This window comes from Aphelocoma coerulescens, chromosome 13, assembly GCF_041296385.1.
Source record: "Aphelocoma coerulescens isolate FSJ_1873_10779 chromosome 13, UR_Acoe_1.0, whole genome shotgun sequence".
Lineage (NCBI taxonomy): Eukaryota > Metazoa > Chordata > Aves > Passeriformes > Corvidae > Aphelocoma > Aphelocoma coerulescens.
In genome coordinates this window covers 9,965,026-9,980,892 of record NC_091027.1, presented here as the reverse complement: position 1 = coordinate 9,980,892, position 15,867 = coordinate 9,965,026, and the positions used below count along the sequence as shown (strand labels likewise).

Here is a 15,867-nt window from a genome sequence, read left to right as displayed (position 1 = left end):
CCTGGGACAGGGTTCAAAAGTCAGAGTTTTCCAGCACACTCCATATCACCTCAGTTTTAGTTATTTTTAAGGTGGAAATTTCTATGCAAGTTTATAAAACCCATCCAGCTACATGTTAGTTTATTAAACCACAGTTGACCTGAGATGCAATTAGAATTTTGACATTTTTCCATACTTAGTTCACAAGTTTATTATGAAAAACACTGCAGCTCTGTCCTGCAGTAACATTGTTTTACAGAAAAAAACAGTTCTGTTCAAAGTAATTCACTATCCTTGGACAATTACAAGGGACAATATGGTAGGGCAGAGTGGAAAAGGGAACTGAGTGCAGACAAAAAAATAATCAATACAATTAAATTAAACAGTATTCCCTGAAAATAAAACAAACAGTTTCAGAACAAATATGAGGCCTTGGTACTTATTTTAAAAATGTTCTTTAAGCTTCAATGATTGTTTGCTGCTACCCTTATCTACAGTCATGCTGAATAAAGCTATAGCTAAATGGAAAGTTAAATGTATTCACGAGGTGTTAATGTCTACATCTTATTATTTGCAGTCTCTCAGAGAAAGCAAAAGTAACTACAAATAGCGCTATGCCAGAAACTGGTTTCTTGACCAACAATGTTGCTTCAGCATGCAATGAACTGGTTCATTCTAAAGTGGTCACAGTTGTTGACGACAAGAGGCTTTGTATTGAATATGGCACGTCTTTTGGTCCATGTGAAAACAAAGTTTGAATGTTAAATATTTTCTGACACTTTGGAGTTACTGTTGCTCTTCCCATTTTCTTTAGGTCAACATATGGTTCATGGCAATACTGTACAGGTCTAAAATCTCTTTACAGGAAGTAGTCTGGGGTGCGACGAGTAACATGCGGTTCACCTCTGCGTGGTGCCGGGTCAAACTGCAAACTGAAGAGCACAGACATCAATGAAAACACAAGAGCTCGGCTTACATTCACATATGTTCTAGCTATGAATTTACAGTGGTTTAATGCAGGTGAATCTTTGCAAGTTTTATCAACCAAGTTAAGTATTCTAGAACAAGTGTTACAGCTCTTCCACTCCTATTAGTATGTACTTATAACCATCACATTTTAAATTCCTCTTACCATGAAGGTCTGGAGAGAAATTAATTTTAGTTTTAAGACTCAAACTGGTCAAACATTAGTATCTATTTAGAAAGTTGAAGTCTCCAGTTATTATCAAAGAGGGCAGTTTGCACAGTGCTTTCGCATCATTTACTAGTTAAGTTGCTGCTGCAGTAGTTAATTAGAAATCTCATTCAAAAAGCTGACATCCCAACATCTGAAGAATTCAAAGATTCCTAAAGTCTCCTGTCCAAGACCAACAGGAAGGCATTACCTTAGATGTGACAGACTACTCCTGCTCTCAAATCACATCCCTACACAGTAATTCATTAAAATCCAGGTAGTTATACAAAACAAAAATGAGGAGTCTCACTTTAATCTGACAGAGAAGATCTCAACAGCAACTGTTCCAGAGGCTTGACTCCAAGACTAACCCAACAATTCCATACTCACTCCACCTCCCAGAAGCACAGAGGGGAAAAAAACCCCATACTTTAACACAATTAAGTGGTATTTTAAAGTCACGGGCAATGTAATTCTCATTTTTAAACATACTTACAAGGAGTATTTTAGAGTATCATCAAGTTCCATAATTGCAGCCTGGTTGCCACAACGGTAACAATAGTTTGGAGCACTGAAAATTGTTACTACATTCCGATCATGGCACCAGTTGTACCCCTGGAGGAAGGAAAAAATAACTATGACAACCAAGTTCACGTACCCCATGTAACCACCTGACTAGAAACCAATCTTTTAATGCACACAGCTCTAAGTGGCATTTATAGGGTTATTTTAAATAAATTTAAGGATGTGTCTTTTTTTCCTTCTGGAGAGAAAAAGGGTAAAAAGGAATTTCGGCCTTCATAGGTTGCTTCCTACTAGTAAATATGAGCTAGATATTAAAAAAAACCAAACAAGAAACAAACAAAAAACAAACCACCTAGCAAGATTTCTCCATTGCATTAACATTAAATAGTTAAAACAGCAATTTTGAACTACACAGTCTACTCTGAACCTTCAACTGTGATCACCAAAACCAGAATCCAGACACGCATTTAGAAATCTGAACTGCTAGGAATAACTAGAGGCCAAGAACAAAAGCATACATCCAAGCTAAAAAGAAAAAATGTACCTTTTTTTTCAAGGAACACATATTTAAAAACCTTTTTATCTACACAGAAATGCAATACCACATCTAGTACCAAAGCCTGATTTGGGATATTACTGTAAATTTTCAGGAAAATAAGGCCAAAATAAAGGTTATTCCACTGTCAAACTCCTTTAGTAGCACATGAATACTGTCAAGGTCAAGTCTCTGGAAGCCTCTCAGGTGGATCATCAGTTGTCACAGCAGCAGATGCACATCTCTGACACACAGAGCATGGAATAATCAGACCAAGGACACAATCCAAAGTTTGAACACACAGGCTGTCCTTGCTCACCTCCATTACCAACTGATGAGCTCTTGAAACCAACGTAAGGCCATTAGCATGGTTAAAGGTTTCTGAAATATCCTGTCCAAATGTGTAACCTGCACCTCGAGGAGAAATTCCCCAGCCACCACGATCATCTGGATCTGACCATAGCAAGTCACACATTGGACCCTGTAAGAGACGTAGATGATGTTTCAGAGGTGAAGTGCAAAGAACCTGAACCCAACAAAACCACAAAAAACTTGCACACAACCCACCCCTGCACAATGCTTTGAAAAGTATGTTTCTTTCTTTAAGCAAGGAGATGCCCCTCATTTTTCCTTTAAAAAATCCAGAACAGGAAGACAGGCACTTTAATATTGCTAAGTTGATCTGAATTTCATTTTCAGCCTGTGAACTCAACCCTCCAGTACATACTGAATCATCAATCTCATTGGCTTAGAAAAAAAGTACCTCATGGGGAACTTCCTGCAAGCGATCGAGTGCTCTGATGTGATCCAGTGTATCTATAGATGGAGAGAGGCCACCATGTAGACAGAAAATCTGCAAGAGTTAACATACATGAAGTTTATTTGCATTAATCAGTGCAGTTAGAACAGGTTAGAATAAATGATTAGGAGAAAATCTGCATGAGATTCCCTTAAAGATGAGAGCTGACAGAATGCAGTGTTAAGAGCTCCCTTTAAAACGAAAAACATTCAACTTTGTCAAATGTCAACATACCTGGCCATCCACCAAGGCAGTTAGAGGCAAGTAATCAAAAAGGTCTGTAAAGTATTTCCAAACATTTGCATTTCCGTATTTCCTTAAACATTCATCATAGAAACCATAAACTTGTGTGATTTGCCTGCTTTCATGGTTCCCTCGAAGAATTGTGATACGTTCACGGTAACGGACCTAAACAGAACAGTTTATTTTAGAGCACCAATGAGTACCTCTTCCCCAGAACAGAATTTGCACTTTTCATTTCCTGCCACACATCAATAAAGCAATCAAAACCAAACCCTTCTGAAGATTCAATTATAACCTTTGAGGTAAAAAAAGGAATAATTTATTGAAATCTTCAACTGCCAAATACTTTTGAGATTAATTACAAGTTGTATTTATTATTACTAGTGGACTTCACTACACCTGTGCATTAAGCTGATCTCTCCAAGCAGATTCTTAAATTGCTACTTAGTCAAGTAATAAATAACTCAACACTCATTTTAGATAAAGCTCAGGCTTGCACCTGAACATGAATTTTTTTTAAGAAGTGACTTAGAAAACTAAGACAGCCAAGAAGTCAGTTTTGGTACCTCTAATACCAATGCATTGTTATGCATTATGAAAAACATAATAGATATTAAGTGTAGTCAGGATAGTAATGATATATTTTACACTAAACTGTACAGCTGAGAAGAAAAGTTACCTTAAGAGCTACAAGCAATGTGACTGTTTCAACTGAGTAATATCCTCTGTCAACATAGTCCCCCATAAACAAATAGTTTGTGTCTGGTGATTTGCCTCCAATTCTGAAAAGTTCCATGAGGTCGTGAAATTGTCCATGGACATCTCCACAGACTGTGACTGGACATCGCACTTCTTGTACATTGGATTCTTTTGTCAAAATTTCTTTAGCCTATAAAACAAAACAGCACATAAATTGTGAGTTTGTCTATGAACATCCGTTTTATTCAAAACACACTCTATGACTTCCAACTCTGCTACCTGCTCTCTTTAGGAGCTCTTGTCCCTTCCTTCTCTGAAGCACCTGAGGTAAAAGTTTCTTTATTTAAAACAGCATTTCGCTTTATGAAACCCTGTGTAAGTAATTAGTAGTTGAGTGGCTTTTTTCCCTCCTTAAGGATGGTATCTTAAGTAAAACTTCAGACTTTCTACAAAAATGGTTCTGTGAAGCATAAAACAATCATCATCACTACTGCAACTTAAGAAGCTTTTAAGTATTTTGAAAAATTAAATCTAAAAATCCTGCCAACATCTTACCTCCAAAAGCACAAACTCAGACATGGTCAAAACACTACCAACACTTTGGCACCCATTTGTACAAACATCTTCAACCTACCTGCAAAGGGCAGGGAGTCTTGCATGAAGCAGAATGAGAACAAACATCCACAGGTACCAGCAATTACAGAGCAAGTCATTACCTGCACAAGCTTTCTCAACAAGTTTTGTGATTAAACACAAACGAAAAACATCAAGTTGTGTCTTTATTAACCAAAGCTGGGTAAGATCTTTGTTATCACCATTTTTTTCCCAAAAAATTGTGTTATATATATAAGTTGCAGACAAAGGTAATTTGTATGAAGAAGCACGGGCTAAATATAGCACCAGAAAGATAATTTTGAAATAATGCAAGACAGTTGTTACAGTTTGTTCTCAGAACAGTCACCAGACACATGCCACAATGATTTGCTAAATCAAGAAGGTATTAGAAATATAAATAGTAATGAGTTTACTAGTTACCATCTACAAAGATTTCCCTGTTTTTCAATAGTCAATGCTCCTATTCAAAAAGGATCCTTTTTTACCTCATTACCTCCATTACAAGAGAATATATAAAAACTATATTCCAAGTTGTCTACAAGACAGTGGCTGACACTCCCACCCAAAAGTGGTCTCACTGTCCCCACATGTCATCCTGGCTGACCACCACAGTCACCACTTCAAACAGAAGCAACATGTAAGTTTAATGATGGAAAATTCATTAAATTCAATGTTTCATTCAACACTGCAAAGAAATGCAAAAATGCAGCGTGGTTAAGCACCCTGCACAACACAAAGCTTTAGATGTCACTCTGCAGGCATATTTACATCAAAAGTCAGTCTCAAATGACATTTTCCACATACGTTGTGCTCAGTACTAAAGATAGGTCATTCCTGGCTTGTGGTTGATGCTAAAAGTGCAGATTTATTTTAAGATAGCCTGACTTGAGTTAATTTTAACGCAGTGACACTCACCGGATGTTTTGAAGGTGTTTTAACAGCCTTAGCCTCTTCTAATACTCTTTTACATTAGAAGCATTAGCCAGCTTAATTCTCCTTTTGACAGAGAACATCACAGATGCTTACAGCACTTCGATATAAAAAAAACCCTGCTCTTTAATTAGAATGTTTCTACCACTGGATTTTCTTAACACACTTAAAGCACTGCACAAAGAATGCAGCATTCATTTTTCATCAAAGGTATGCAGCGTTTGTGCTGAGAATGGCAGAGTTCTCAGCAACTGAGTTGCTGCTTCCTCAGTTTCTGAAATATTAAATCACTCAGATACGCACATGACCAAGAACACAGAGAAGTCAGATAGCTACTCTGATGGAAAAAGACTGTTCCAGGTCAACTTGCAAAACAGCAACCTCTGCTTAAATCCTGCAGTGGAGGAATGCTGGTGCAGGGATTCTAACATTTCCATGTTCTAAAACCAGCTTCATGCAACACCGTGTTAAGAACTGCTTAGTTCATTTACAGTCTTATGTCCCACAGCATTAGAAGTGGCACAACCTCAAGTGCTTAAACACTCTACTTGGCTCTACAAAGAACTTCAGCAGAGCTGAAGATAGAAAAAACAACATCCTGAAAACAAGCCACCAACAAGCAGTCTACTATACTCCAACTTCCACATTAAATGAATTCCTATAAAAAGGTACAGCAAAAAAAAAAAAACAAAAAAACCAAAACAAAACAAAAACAAAAAAAAACCAAAACAAACAAACAAACCCCAAAAACAAACAAAAAAAAACACAAAAAAAACCAAAAAAAAACCCAACAAAAAACAACCCCCCCCCCAAAAACCCCAAGGACTTTTAATATACTGTAACACAATACAAACACAAGTTGGTAAGACAACATTACATTTAATGCTATAATTTCACAATGGTAAGCAATCACTAATGCTACTCCTACAGTATCTGTGCCCCTGACCTTGTACTGGATCAAACACAGCCCTGTGCAACTCCACCTGGTTCCACTCCCTCTTTTTATTGATTCTTTTAGCGAGATCCATGATCTCTGCTGCTTACTCACCACATCACACAACTCCCTCCCCCCACCCATCTTCCCTCCAACAAATGCACTTCCCACCAGCAGCTCTCCTACACTTCCTCACAGAGAGGCAGTAGAGCACTCTTCAGCATCCTTCAGCAGAAGGTAGAAAACTCCTTGATCCAACCATCTGACAAAGGAGAACTAGGTAAGACACACACACACCACCCCTTGAACTTCAAAAACTCAGTGACCTATTGCCACAAAGGATAATAGTGCAACACTGCAGTATTTTGACATTGACATTTTGAAGCATCCAGGCTTCACTGCCTATCATCAGGATAAACAATTATAAAATTCATAAACAGATTCTCTTGAGCACTTACTAACTCTTTGGTATCTCTGCCTTTTTTCAGTTCTTAACAATTCTTACCATTAAGACAGCCCTGAACTTCTCTACACCTCCAACACTTAATTGATCTTTTTTACATAGTAGAATACCGCCACAAGTCAAACTTGTGTGGTGTGGGGTACTTAACTTAAGCAAAAACTTGTTATCAACAACCTACTATATTACAGTTGTAAGACCTCGCCTCTGAATCAGTTTAATTATTTTTTCAGCACTATACTCAGATTTCAAAATAAAATGCGAACAGATACAGAATAAGACTGCAAAGAAAACATTACTTCAAGTTGATAAATGCTAATTTTACAGCCAATTACCAATAAAGTCTAATACAGAAAAAACACACAGCTGTGACACAGTTACACAAGAAGAGTATAAGAACCACCAAGTGCAATGCTGTCATAAACACTACTGCAGAGGTGGAAAGTTACGTATTTTACTCAGAACAATCTCAAAGTTCAAACAATATGCACGTATCAAATACATTTCAGCTTAGTCATAGTGACTGGAATTCATTCTGACTTGATACTGGCTTACTCAGTCATTTCACTGTGAAGAGAAGACCTGTACAATCCAAAACTCAACAAGAATAAAACCAATATTGGTTCAAACACACAAGAAAACAACCAATTTTCACTTTATTATAAAGAGTAGCACAATAAAAAGCACAACCTAGTACTTAAGAATTAAACCATACCTGGCCTGATGCACATAATCTAAAGGCCCAGCTTAACAGTACCAAGCTGCTTTGGTGCCTCTGCTTACAAAGCACATCTCAGCAAAAAGCTGTTCTTAAAATGGAAAGATCAGCTTCATCATTTTAAGACAGTACAAGATCCAAGTGTATGAACTACCATGGATAAGAATTTTGAAAAGATGACTATTAACGTTACTACCATATGATTTGCAGATCCTCAGTTCATTTAATGAGATGCAGTGGTTGTATGCATGCAGACAACTCTTATTTCCCCTGCTCCCTCCATATATTTTTATCCTATATGCCACAAATTAAGGCTCAGAGTCAAGTGCCATAAAAGCCATAACCCATCCATATTACTTCCTCAACTCACTCTGTGCTGAGGATAAGCAAGTTTCCCTCATGAGCAGCATACATCATCAACGCTGGCTCACAGAAATAATTTCCAGTGGTCCATTTCTGCAAAATCCTCTGAATTAATCTGTACCCAAATTCCTCTGTGTTTCCAGAATATACCAGATATTTCTTAATTACTCCAACCTCTTCTTAGGTCCCCAAATTCTAGCATGAGCTCTGACAACTCAGCCGAATTATCTACCCTGAAAAATTCTGGGGCACATAAAAGAAAATGACAAGACCCAAACCAAACAGTAAACATCACTGTGTCTGTGTAGAATTCAATGCTCGAAGCAGCACTATGAAGCACTCATCAAAAGATTACCACTAACTCAGTAAAGGAAATACAACCACTATTTTAATTAGACAACACAGCTCCAAAGTCATGGTTGCAGATGGTAACATGTCATTCTTGGCAGACCAGAATTCACACCTGCAGCCCACCATGATGTCTAGTAAAGTATGTATTGAGAAACTTCCACTGTAACCAAGAAACAGTTATTTGTAGTTACCATAAAGATATTTTGATGAGATTGAAGACTTCAACCACACCCATAATTTCCTGTCACTAAGGTGCACAGGATGTGACTAAAGACACAATGATCAGCTAATTGGGATGAATACTGGTTTTAGCTGTCCAAATATCATGACCTGGAAGAGATTCCAGTTCCAAGCAAAGTCATCCATTACAGTCAGCAGTTCTTCTGCAGAGTCAATGCTTTTCAATTTAAAGGTTTCCCCCACTCCTTACATGGAGAGGAAAGAGAGCAGGTTCAGACAAGAGATAGGCTCATTTTTTAAAGCAGAAGTGTTTTCATTCACTGTCTTACATTTTAAACAAAATTAGATAAATGAAGCCTCCAATAAAACCCTTCTGTGAAGGGGGCATGGCAGTCAAATTACACATGACACAAATGGGAAACTGATTTATGCTGAACTTCACAATCCACTAAGGAGTTCAATGTGAATGTATAAGTAGGAGCAAAATTAAAATACAAAGCTCCCCAGTGACATTTAATTATTTAGTATTCCAAAGTAAGTAAAACCAGGATTTCCATCCACATAGAAGTCTGAGCTGCAAAATAGTCTTTTGCTGGGACAGAAGATGATACATCTGCTTTCTCTCTGGATTTGTGACAAGCACCTACACCTTCATTTCTAATCTCTTCTGTTCGGTGAGAAGAGAGACCAGTTTAAATACAAGATCTTAGCCAACCAAAAGAGCAATCCCAATGCCAGGACTGCTGTAAGATTAAATAAGACAACCACTTTCCTTTGTCTCCTGTAAATTCTAGATGATCTACAAGAAAGCATGCAAGCAGCAAACTTCTGCCAAATAATCCCCTCTACCTTACAAAAGGATTGACACCATTCAAACTTTGATAGTCCCCTCAACATTTCTATTTGAAAAGATCAGTCTTACACACTCAGTAACTGATGAGTGTTCTTTCCCTCAGAGGAAAATCTGCAAGAAGGGGGAAAGGGTATTTATCCAGCAGTAGCTGACAAGAGCAGTGGGGATAGGAACAGGATCTTCTGAAAGAACTCGATGTCATTATTTTGCTTCACACAAAAGATCTTAGTATCTTTAATTTTAAATTGAAGAAAAATAATCTATAAAAATCTTTTTTAAAAAACATAAGAAGCAAATAACTCAATAACCTTTATGCCTTCCTTGCCTCGTGGGAGTTCCAAGAAACACAGCAATGACAGCAATGCAGGAAGCTGACCACTTACAGGGATGTTTTTCAGTCCTGTCTGTAGAACAAGCTGTATTCATTTTGAATCATTCAAGTTGTTAAAAGAAATAGGCTAAACCTACTCCCAAACTAGTTATGCCTGACATCCACAAGTCCAGCTTCACGCAATGAACTCAAAGTTCTCAACCCTTTTGTTCCAGTAACTCCAACACAGCTTGGCAGTCATGCTACAGGTCAGGATACCAGTTGGAGGATGGCATGTCAAAACTCAAGAAAAAGTTTAGAGCCGACCAGCAAGCACGAAACACCTGTATTGGAAGGCATGTTCAAGACATTCAGCAGAAATACTGGATACCTGGCTACTGAGTAATTGAGCTCCAGCATTCATTCTCTAGTCAGGAATAAACATTTTCCAGCTTAATATATACTACCTGAAGAAAAAGAACTAACAACAGCATTATTGAATACAGGTGTAGTGTTTAAGGGTCCCTAAGCAAGGGTGAAAATTCAATCCCTGCTCCTCTGATTCCCCTCACACAGATCTGTTGTACGAGGCCTTGTGAACTCCTGCCAGACACAGCCAGACAGGTTTGGGGGTTTTGTGCTGGGCAAGGCAACCCAGCTGAGTAACTGAAAATGTCTCAGAAGCAATCACAGAGCAGCACTGTCATCACATCTGAGGAGGCAACAGCCTCAGCAGAGGTAGATTTGGAAGAGGACATCAGTCTTGCAGCCACATCCATATCTTCAGCCTTAAACTGGTAGAACTCAAGTAGGAACTTGCTCTGACTTAGGAGTGCTTACTGCTGTTAGCTTAAGCTATGCCCAAAACAACAAAAGTATCTTTCACTCCTACTTGATCACAACTAATGCTGCAATTAAAAAGCAAAAAACCAAAAAACCAAAACCCAACATCTTACTGCCAGCACAGCTCTATTTTTACAGGATTTACTAGAATTGAAAAAAAAAACCCAAAAAAAAAACCCCAGAAAGCTGCTGATGCTACAATCAGCGGCACATTCAAGACTGAATTTTCATATGCACATCAAGATGTTCTATGTAAATCCGGACTAGGTGAGAAGGCTGGTGAGGTTGACACTTCAAATGCCTTCTGTGGAAAGAGATAATTTCCATATTACATTATCAACCACAATAAAAGAAAAAAAACCCACTCAAAAACCAAACCAAAACAAAATCCACCAGAAAAAAAAAAAAAACAACCAAAAACCAACAAATTCATCACAACAAATCAGAACACTGGGCATGAAAAGATTTTTTTTTTTTTAATGTGTTCCAGAATAATCTAAAACACAGTTATTTAAATGTTACAAAAAGCTTTGTACACTATACTCCTAACTCTTCAGAGACAGGAGGTGTGACTACATGGCCCCATCAGTGACTCGATCCCTGGGTATGTTCAAAGCAGCCCTAAGCCATTCTCTGGTCTCCCAGAGCCCCTTGAACAGCTACTGAGGGGCCCTTCTGCCATTGGCAGCAGAGCTCCCTTGCTACAGAATCCAGAAGCCAGTGCAGTGCTAAGGCAGAACTGCAATGCTGCACATTCCTCTTCTGCCAGGGCCAGGGGTGGAGGGACACAAAACCTGCCCAATACACAGCCCACCACACGGTACACCACACTCTCACTACCTGGGAATTCTGTTGGGGCAGGTTTCTTGGCTGATTTACAGCAAGTTCAGACAGGAACACTAATTTTCCCAATCATCTTAGTCTGAAGAATAGTTAGTTATACATGATGGATATGGGAATGCAAAAGCTAGCTAATGAAAAAGCCCTTGCAAATGCAGCTGGAAACAGTTTAGAACATTCACTCCTGGCCAAAAATAATCAGCTAAGAAAGATAACTCCTGAACAGCAGAGAAGTAGAAGGGAACATGTGCCTCTGTCTGAAAAAGAAGTCAGGCAGACAATTCAGCTTAAAACACAGGAGTGAGAGCCACAAAACATGTAAGTTCTATACATTAGAGGAACTGAACCTTGATTGCAGAGGCTTTAGTTTCATTAGTAACATACTTGTCCTCTCAGAATTAAATCACTTAACATAAGCTAAATGAGTTTGAGCAACTCACACAGCTACAGTGGGTATAAGCATGTTTGGTTAGAGAACCCCTAACTTGGAAGATCAGGTGCTAAAATCAAAATTCTGCAACAGGAAAAAAATTATAAAAATACACCATGAACAAGCTACTTACCAGAGGACAGTATGGCCTGGAAACATATTTACACTATGAATATTAGCACTCGTGACAAATTAAAAAGCAGATGTAACCAATATCATTGTTACAGATCAAAAATTGCAGCAGTCAAAGCTTGAATCAAGGCTTCTTGAATGCCTTTACCAGTACCAGCCCTTCACTTAGTTTACAGTATTTTGTCAAGCAGCACTGTCCATTCAAAGGTGTTTTACCAGCAATTCAAGAACCCTGAACACTCTACACAGTATATATGACCAAACAGTCATCTCTCTCTCCAAAAACTGGATGCCACACTGAAACTCACTAATTATGGAGTAGTGTTTTCAAGAGAGTGACTCTGACATCTCTGCCTCCACCTGCACTAGATACCTTCTGCAATAACCAAAACAAACTCTATCCAAAAATTCTCCTCACTCCTTTGTGCAATTTTAGACTGTCATCCCACCTTCCTGAGCAATGTACCATACCCTAGCTCCTGTGATAAAGGGCATTTATACACAGATGAGACAAGACCATTTCCCTCTACCCTCACAATGTATGAAAAAAAACCTCTAAACCAGCATCCTTTCATTCAAAATGGCCAGTGGAAAAACTCTCACCTGGCAATAAAGGACTTTCTTTCTCCTCTGCCAATAAACAATTCAGCACTAACAGAACACTGCTGACATGTAACTGGACTGGGTATATTTTGACCACTTCTTTAGAACTTGCTCTTCTCAAATGCTGAAGCAAAGCACACCCAATCGGTCACTCAACTGATGTAACATTAAATACAGAGCACGTACTAAGCCTAGAATAATTTAACTGCTACTCAGAGGTTGATTATTTCAAATCATCTGTGAAGTATAATGTATTATTCATGGTTACAAATTGTTTCTAGACTTCGAAGATGTTTCTCCCCAGTTCCCACCACCACCACCCAGGTAACCCGGCTCAGTGAAAGACACCCCAAGAAAGTAACTGGGATGCACAAATGGCCACACAATTACTGTGTTTGTAAAAAGCTGTTATGTTCTTCAGGTATCAATACTGAAACACAAGAGAGCCATTAGGCTTGTCCTTATTAGAGAGGCACCAGTCTGCACACACAAAGCCCCAGCAGATCAAGAAATACTCATCAGGGAGATCATCCAATCAAACAGTGTTACCAGGAAAAAGCCCTCAAATTTTTTTGATTGTTTATTTTAACTAGCCCTAGCTACAATTCAGTGTGGTGAAGAACAGTTTATACCTAGTAGGGTCCTCATCTGTCCTTTGGAACAATAGCTGTATTTGACACTGTCTTTAAGCCATTCATGCAAAAACAGCCTTTTGGTGTGGTTACATCCACAAACTACTTAAACAGTCCAAACAAAGCACAACCCAGAGAGATTTCTGAGAGTCAGTGGTGGGAGCATGGGAACACATTAAAGCAAGTGCTGTCCCTCAGCAGGAAGGTGCAGAACTCAGCTCACACCCCACTTCCATGAACACAGCAGAGACAAGATGGAAAACTCGGACATCAAGGGCCTACTTCCAACTCCTTGCCTCAGCAACCATGAAGAAACTTAACTACTCCTAGCAGAAAGTCCAAGTAAATCCACCTGTAGTTACCAGCAACAAATCAATTTTCCCTAACATCACCAGCCCCGTGGCTGAACTCTGCACAGTGCTGACCACACACCCAGCACACAGAGGGAATTGTCACCCTACCCAGAGCTCACGGCCACCCAACTCAGCCAACATGAAGGCTGCTGCTAAATGACATTGTTCAGGTAGATTTCACTCTCACGTTCTCATAGCCTCTCATCTCAACACACATTAGTCAGACAAAGTTTTCTTTTATTTTTTCGTTTACCATTATCTCGGTGATGAGCGTTACACATTTATCCATAAATACAGCTCATTTCTATTCTCCACTGGGAAAAAATGAAAATGTCATCTTGTGCAACACTGATGACTGGGACTACTGTATCTCCTGTAAGGAATTTCTAGTTGTATGCTTGCTCCTCACTGAGCCAAAACCCCCAGCATACTGCAAGCTTTTTGTACATCCCTCATGGTCCTGCAAGTTACCATACAGCCCCACAAAATGAGGCCATATGCACCCTCTCCTGTGGGATTCAGGACTCAATACCCATCAGTTTATAAACAATGGCAAGTGAAATACTTGCCTCTCGCACAAAGCAATACAAGGAAGAAGCTGGACCACTGTCATTGGAGACGCACATGGAAATAACCAGGCAGTGACATTGCCACTTGCTTGCAACACAGTTTAAAATACACAGCCTGGATCAAATGGAAACAATGTTGAGTTGCTGGAATACAAGTGAATTAAAATCTATATTGGAGCAAAAGCCTGTCTGGCCAAAAGCACTGCAAGTTCTTTACTAAGATCATAGACAGTCCTCTCGAAACAATTTGCTTCCAAAACAACCCAATGTAGTATCTGAAGGCATGATTCCAATTCTAAAATATTCTAAGTACTTTCTGTGGCAAGTACATCAATAACTTCATGTATTCGTTAATATCCACTTCCCAAACAACTCACAAATATTCCATCTTTCAGTCTAGAAATACAGGAATACATAAAACCTTCAGTAGTTAAAAAAAAAAAAAAAAAACAAAACAACAACAACAATCCTCAACTATTAAGTTACAACCAGAACTAGAATTCAACTGGAAAATGCCTCTGGATGCTACCAGAACAACATTTTCCTTAATTTCCAAAACGTAATCTATCCTGACTTGGCTTTACAACCTTTCTAAGCTACGAACGTCTCAATCGACACATTGCTCTGTAACACCCACGTCTCAACATTTTCAAACCATCACCACGAAAATATATAGTTATATAGGATCTCGAATGTTTATTCTGTGAATTTCGTGCAACCCAGAACCTTACTGAGGGAAGCCAAAACCCCAAAGGAAATTTACCCTTCAATTAGCTATAAAAGTGTCTGTGCTTATTCATATAATGAAAAAAAAAAAAATCAAAACAGCAGCTCTTCATCGCGTGTAATTTCCAAACCCTTACCACAACCTTTTATTTTCACTATAATAACTCACGCTTTTGGGGGCTGATTTAACATTTTAACCGGGGGGTCTCTCGGGGGTCTCTCCCGAGGATCCATCACGGCCGCGGCGCCATTTTAGGAGGCGCTGAGCGAACGGGAGGCGGAGCCGAGGCTCCAGCACAGCCGAGGGGCCGCGGCTCGCCCGGCCCCGGCTCCCAGCCCGCTCCCCCCGCCGGGCCGTGCCGAGCCCCCGGCCCGCCCGAGGGCCCCGCGCCCGCCCGGCTGAGCGGCACCGCCCCCGCCGGCAGCTCCCTGCCCGGCCCCGCCGCCTCCCCGCAGCCCCTCGCGCCTCACCTTCTCGCAGAGGCTCTTCACCTGCCCCTCGGACAGCTGCTTGCACTCGTTGAGCTGCTCCACCCACTGGTCGAGCTCCTTGGTGAAGACCTTCTCCTCCATCCCGCTCTCCCCTTCCTCCTCCTCCTCCTCACCGGCTGCTGCTGCTGCCGCCGCACCGCCCCGCGGGCCCCTGCGATCCGCGCTCCCCACAGCGGCGGCGGCCGCGACGCGTCAGGGCGGGCGAGCGCGGGGAGAGGGCGGCCCGGGGCGCTCCGGCTGCGGCAGCGCTGCCGCTCCTCACTCCGCACCGTGTAATGGCCGCCGCTGCTGACGTCACCGCCCCGGCCCCACCGCGGGGAGGGGGACGCCGCGGGAGCCGACGACGCGTGCGCGGCGCCAGGGCGGGGCCGCGAGTGCGCTCTGAGGGGAGGGGGCGGGTGAGGGTGAGGGCGAGGGCAGTGACCTCGCTCCCGCCCGGGGAGCGAGGGGTGGGTGTGCTCCGTGCCGGTCCTTGTCCGCGGTTCTGCTCCTGGCCCCGTCGGGGGCTGGCGCTCTTCCCATGGGGGCTCTGCTTGAGGGGCGCGGCGCGGTGCAGCCCCGCCCGGCCGCAGCGCTGAG

At 40.8% G+C, this 15,867-nt stretch overlaps 1 protein-coding gene across 1 annotated transcript; it reads right to left on the bottom strand.

The window, feature by feature from the left end:
• Positions 1–164: 164 nt before the first annotated feature.
• On the bottom strand, positions 165–15,587 carry PPP2CA (protein phosphatase 2 catalytic subunit alpha). The gene is made up of 7 exons (XM_069028677.1): positions 15,268–15,587; positions 3,935–4,144; positions 3,247–3,420; positions 2,977–3,066; positions 2,533–2,694; positions 1,650–1,768; positions 165–911 (listed from the first exon to the last, which is right to left on the bottom strand). The coding sequence occupies exons 1-7, from the start codon at positions 15,367–15,369 to the stop codon at positions 839–841; spliced, it is 930 nt and encodes a 309-aa protein (XP_068884778.1). The 5' UTR covers positions 15,370–15,587; the 3' UTR covers positions 165–838.
• Between the last annotated feature and the right edge of the window lie 280 nt (positions 15,588–15,867).

Coding starts and splice junctions, on each gene's coding strand:
- PPP2CA (XM_069028677.1), bottom strand. CDS start 15,369: ATGGAGGAGAAGGTCTTCACCAAGGAGCTCGACCAGTGGGTGGAGCAG. Junction 2,695..2,976: donor TGCAGGAAGTTCCCCATGAG/GTACTTTTTTTC, acceptor CGTCTCTTACAG/GGTCCAATGTGTGACTTGCT. Junction 912..1,649: donor GATACTCTAAAATACTCCTT/GTAAGTATGTTT, acceptor TGTGCTCTTCAG/TTTGCAGTTTGACCCGGCAC.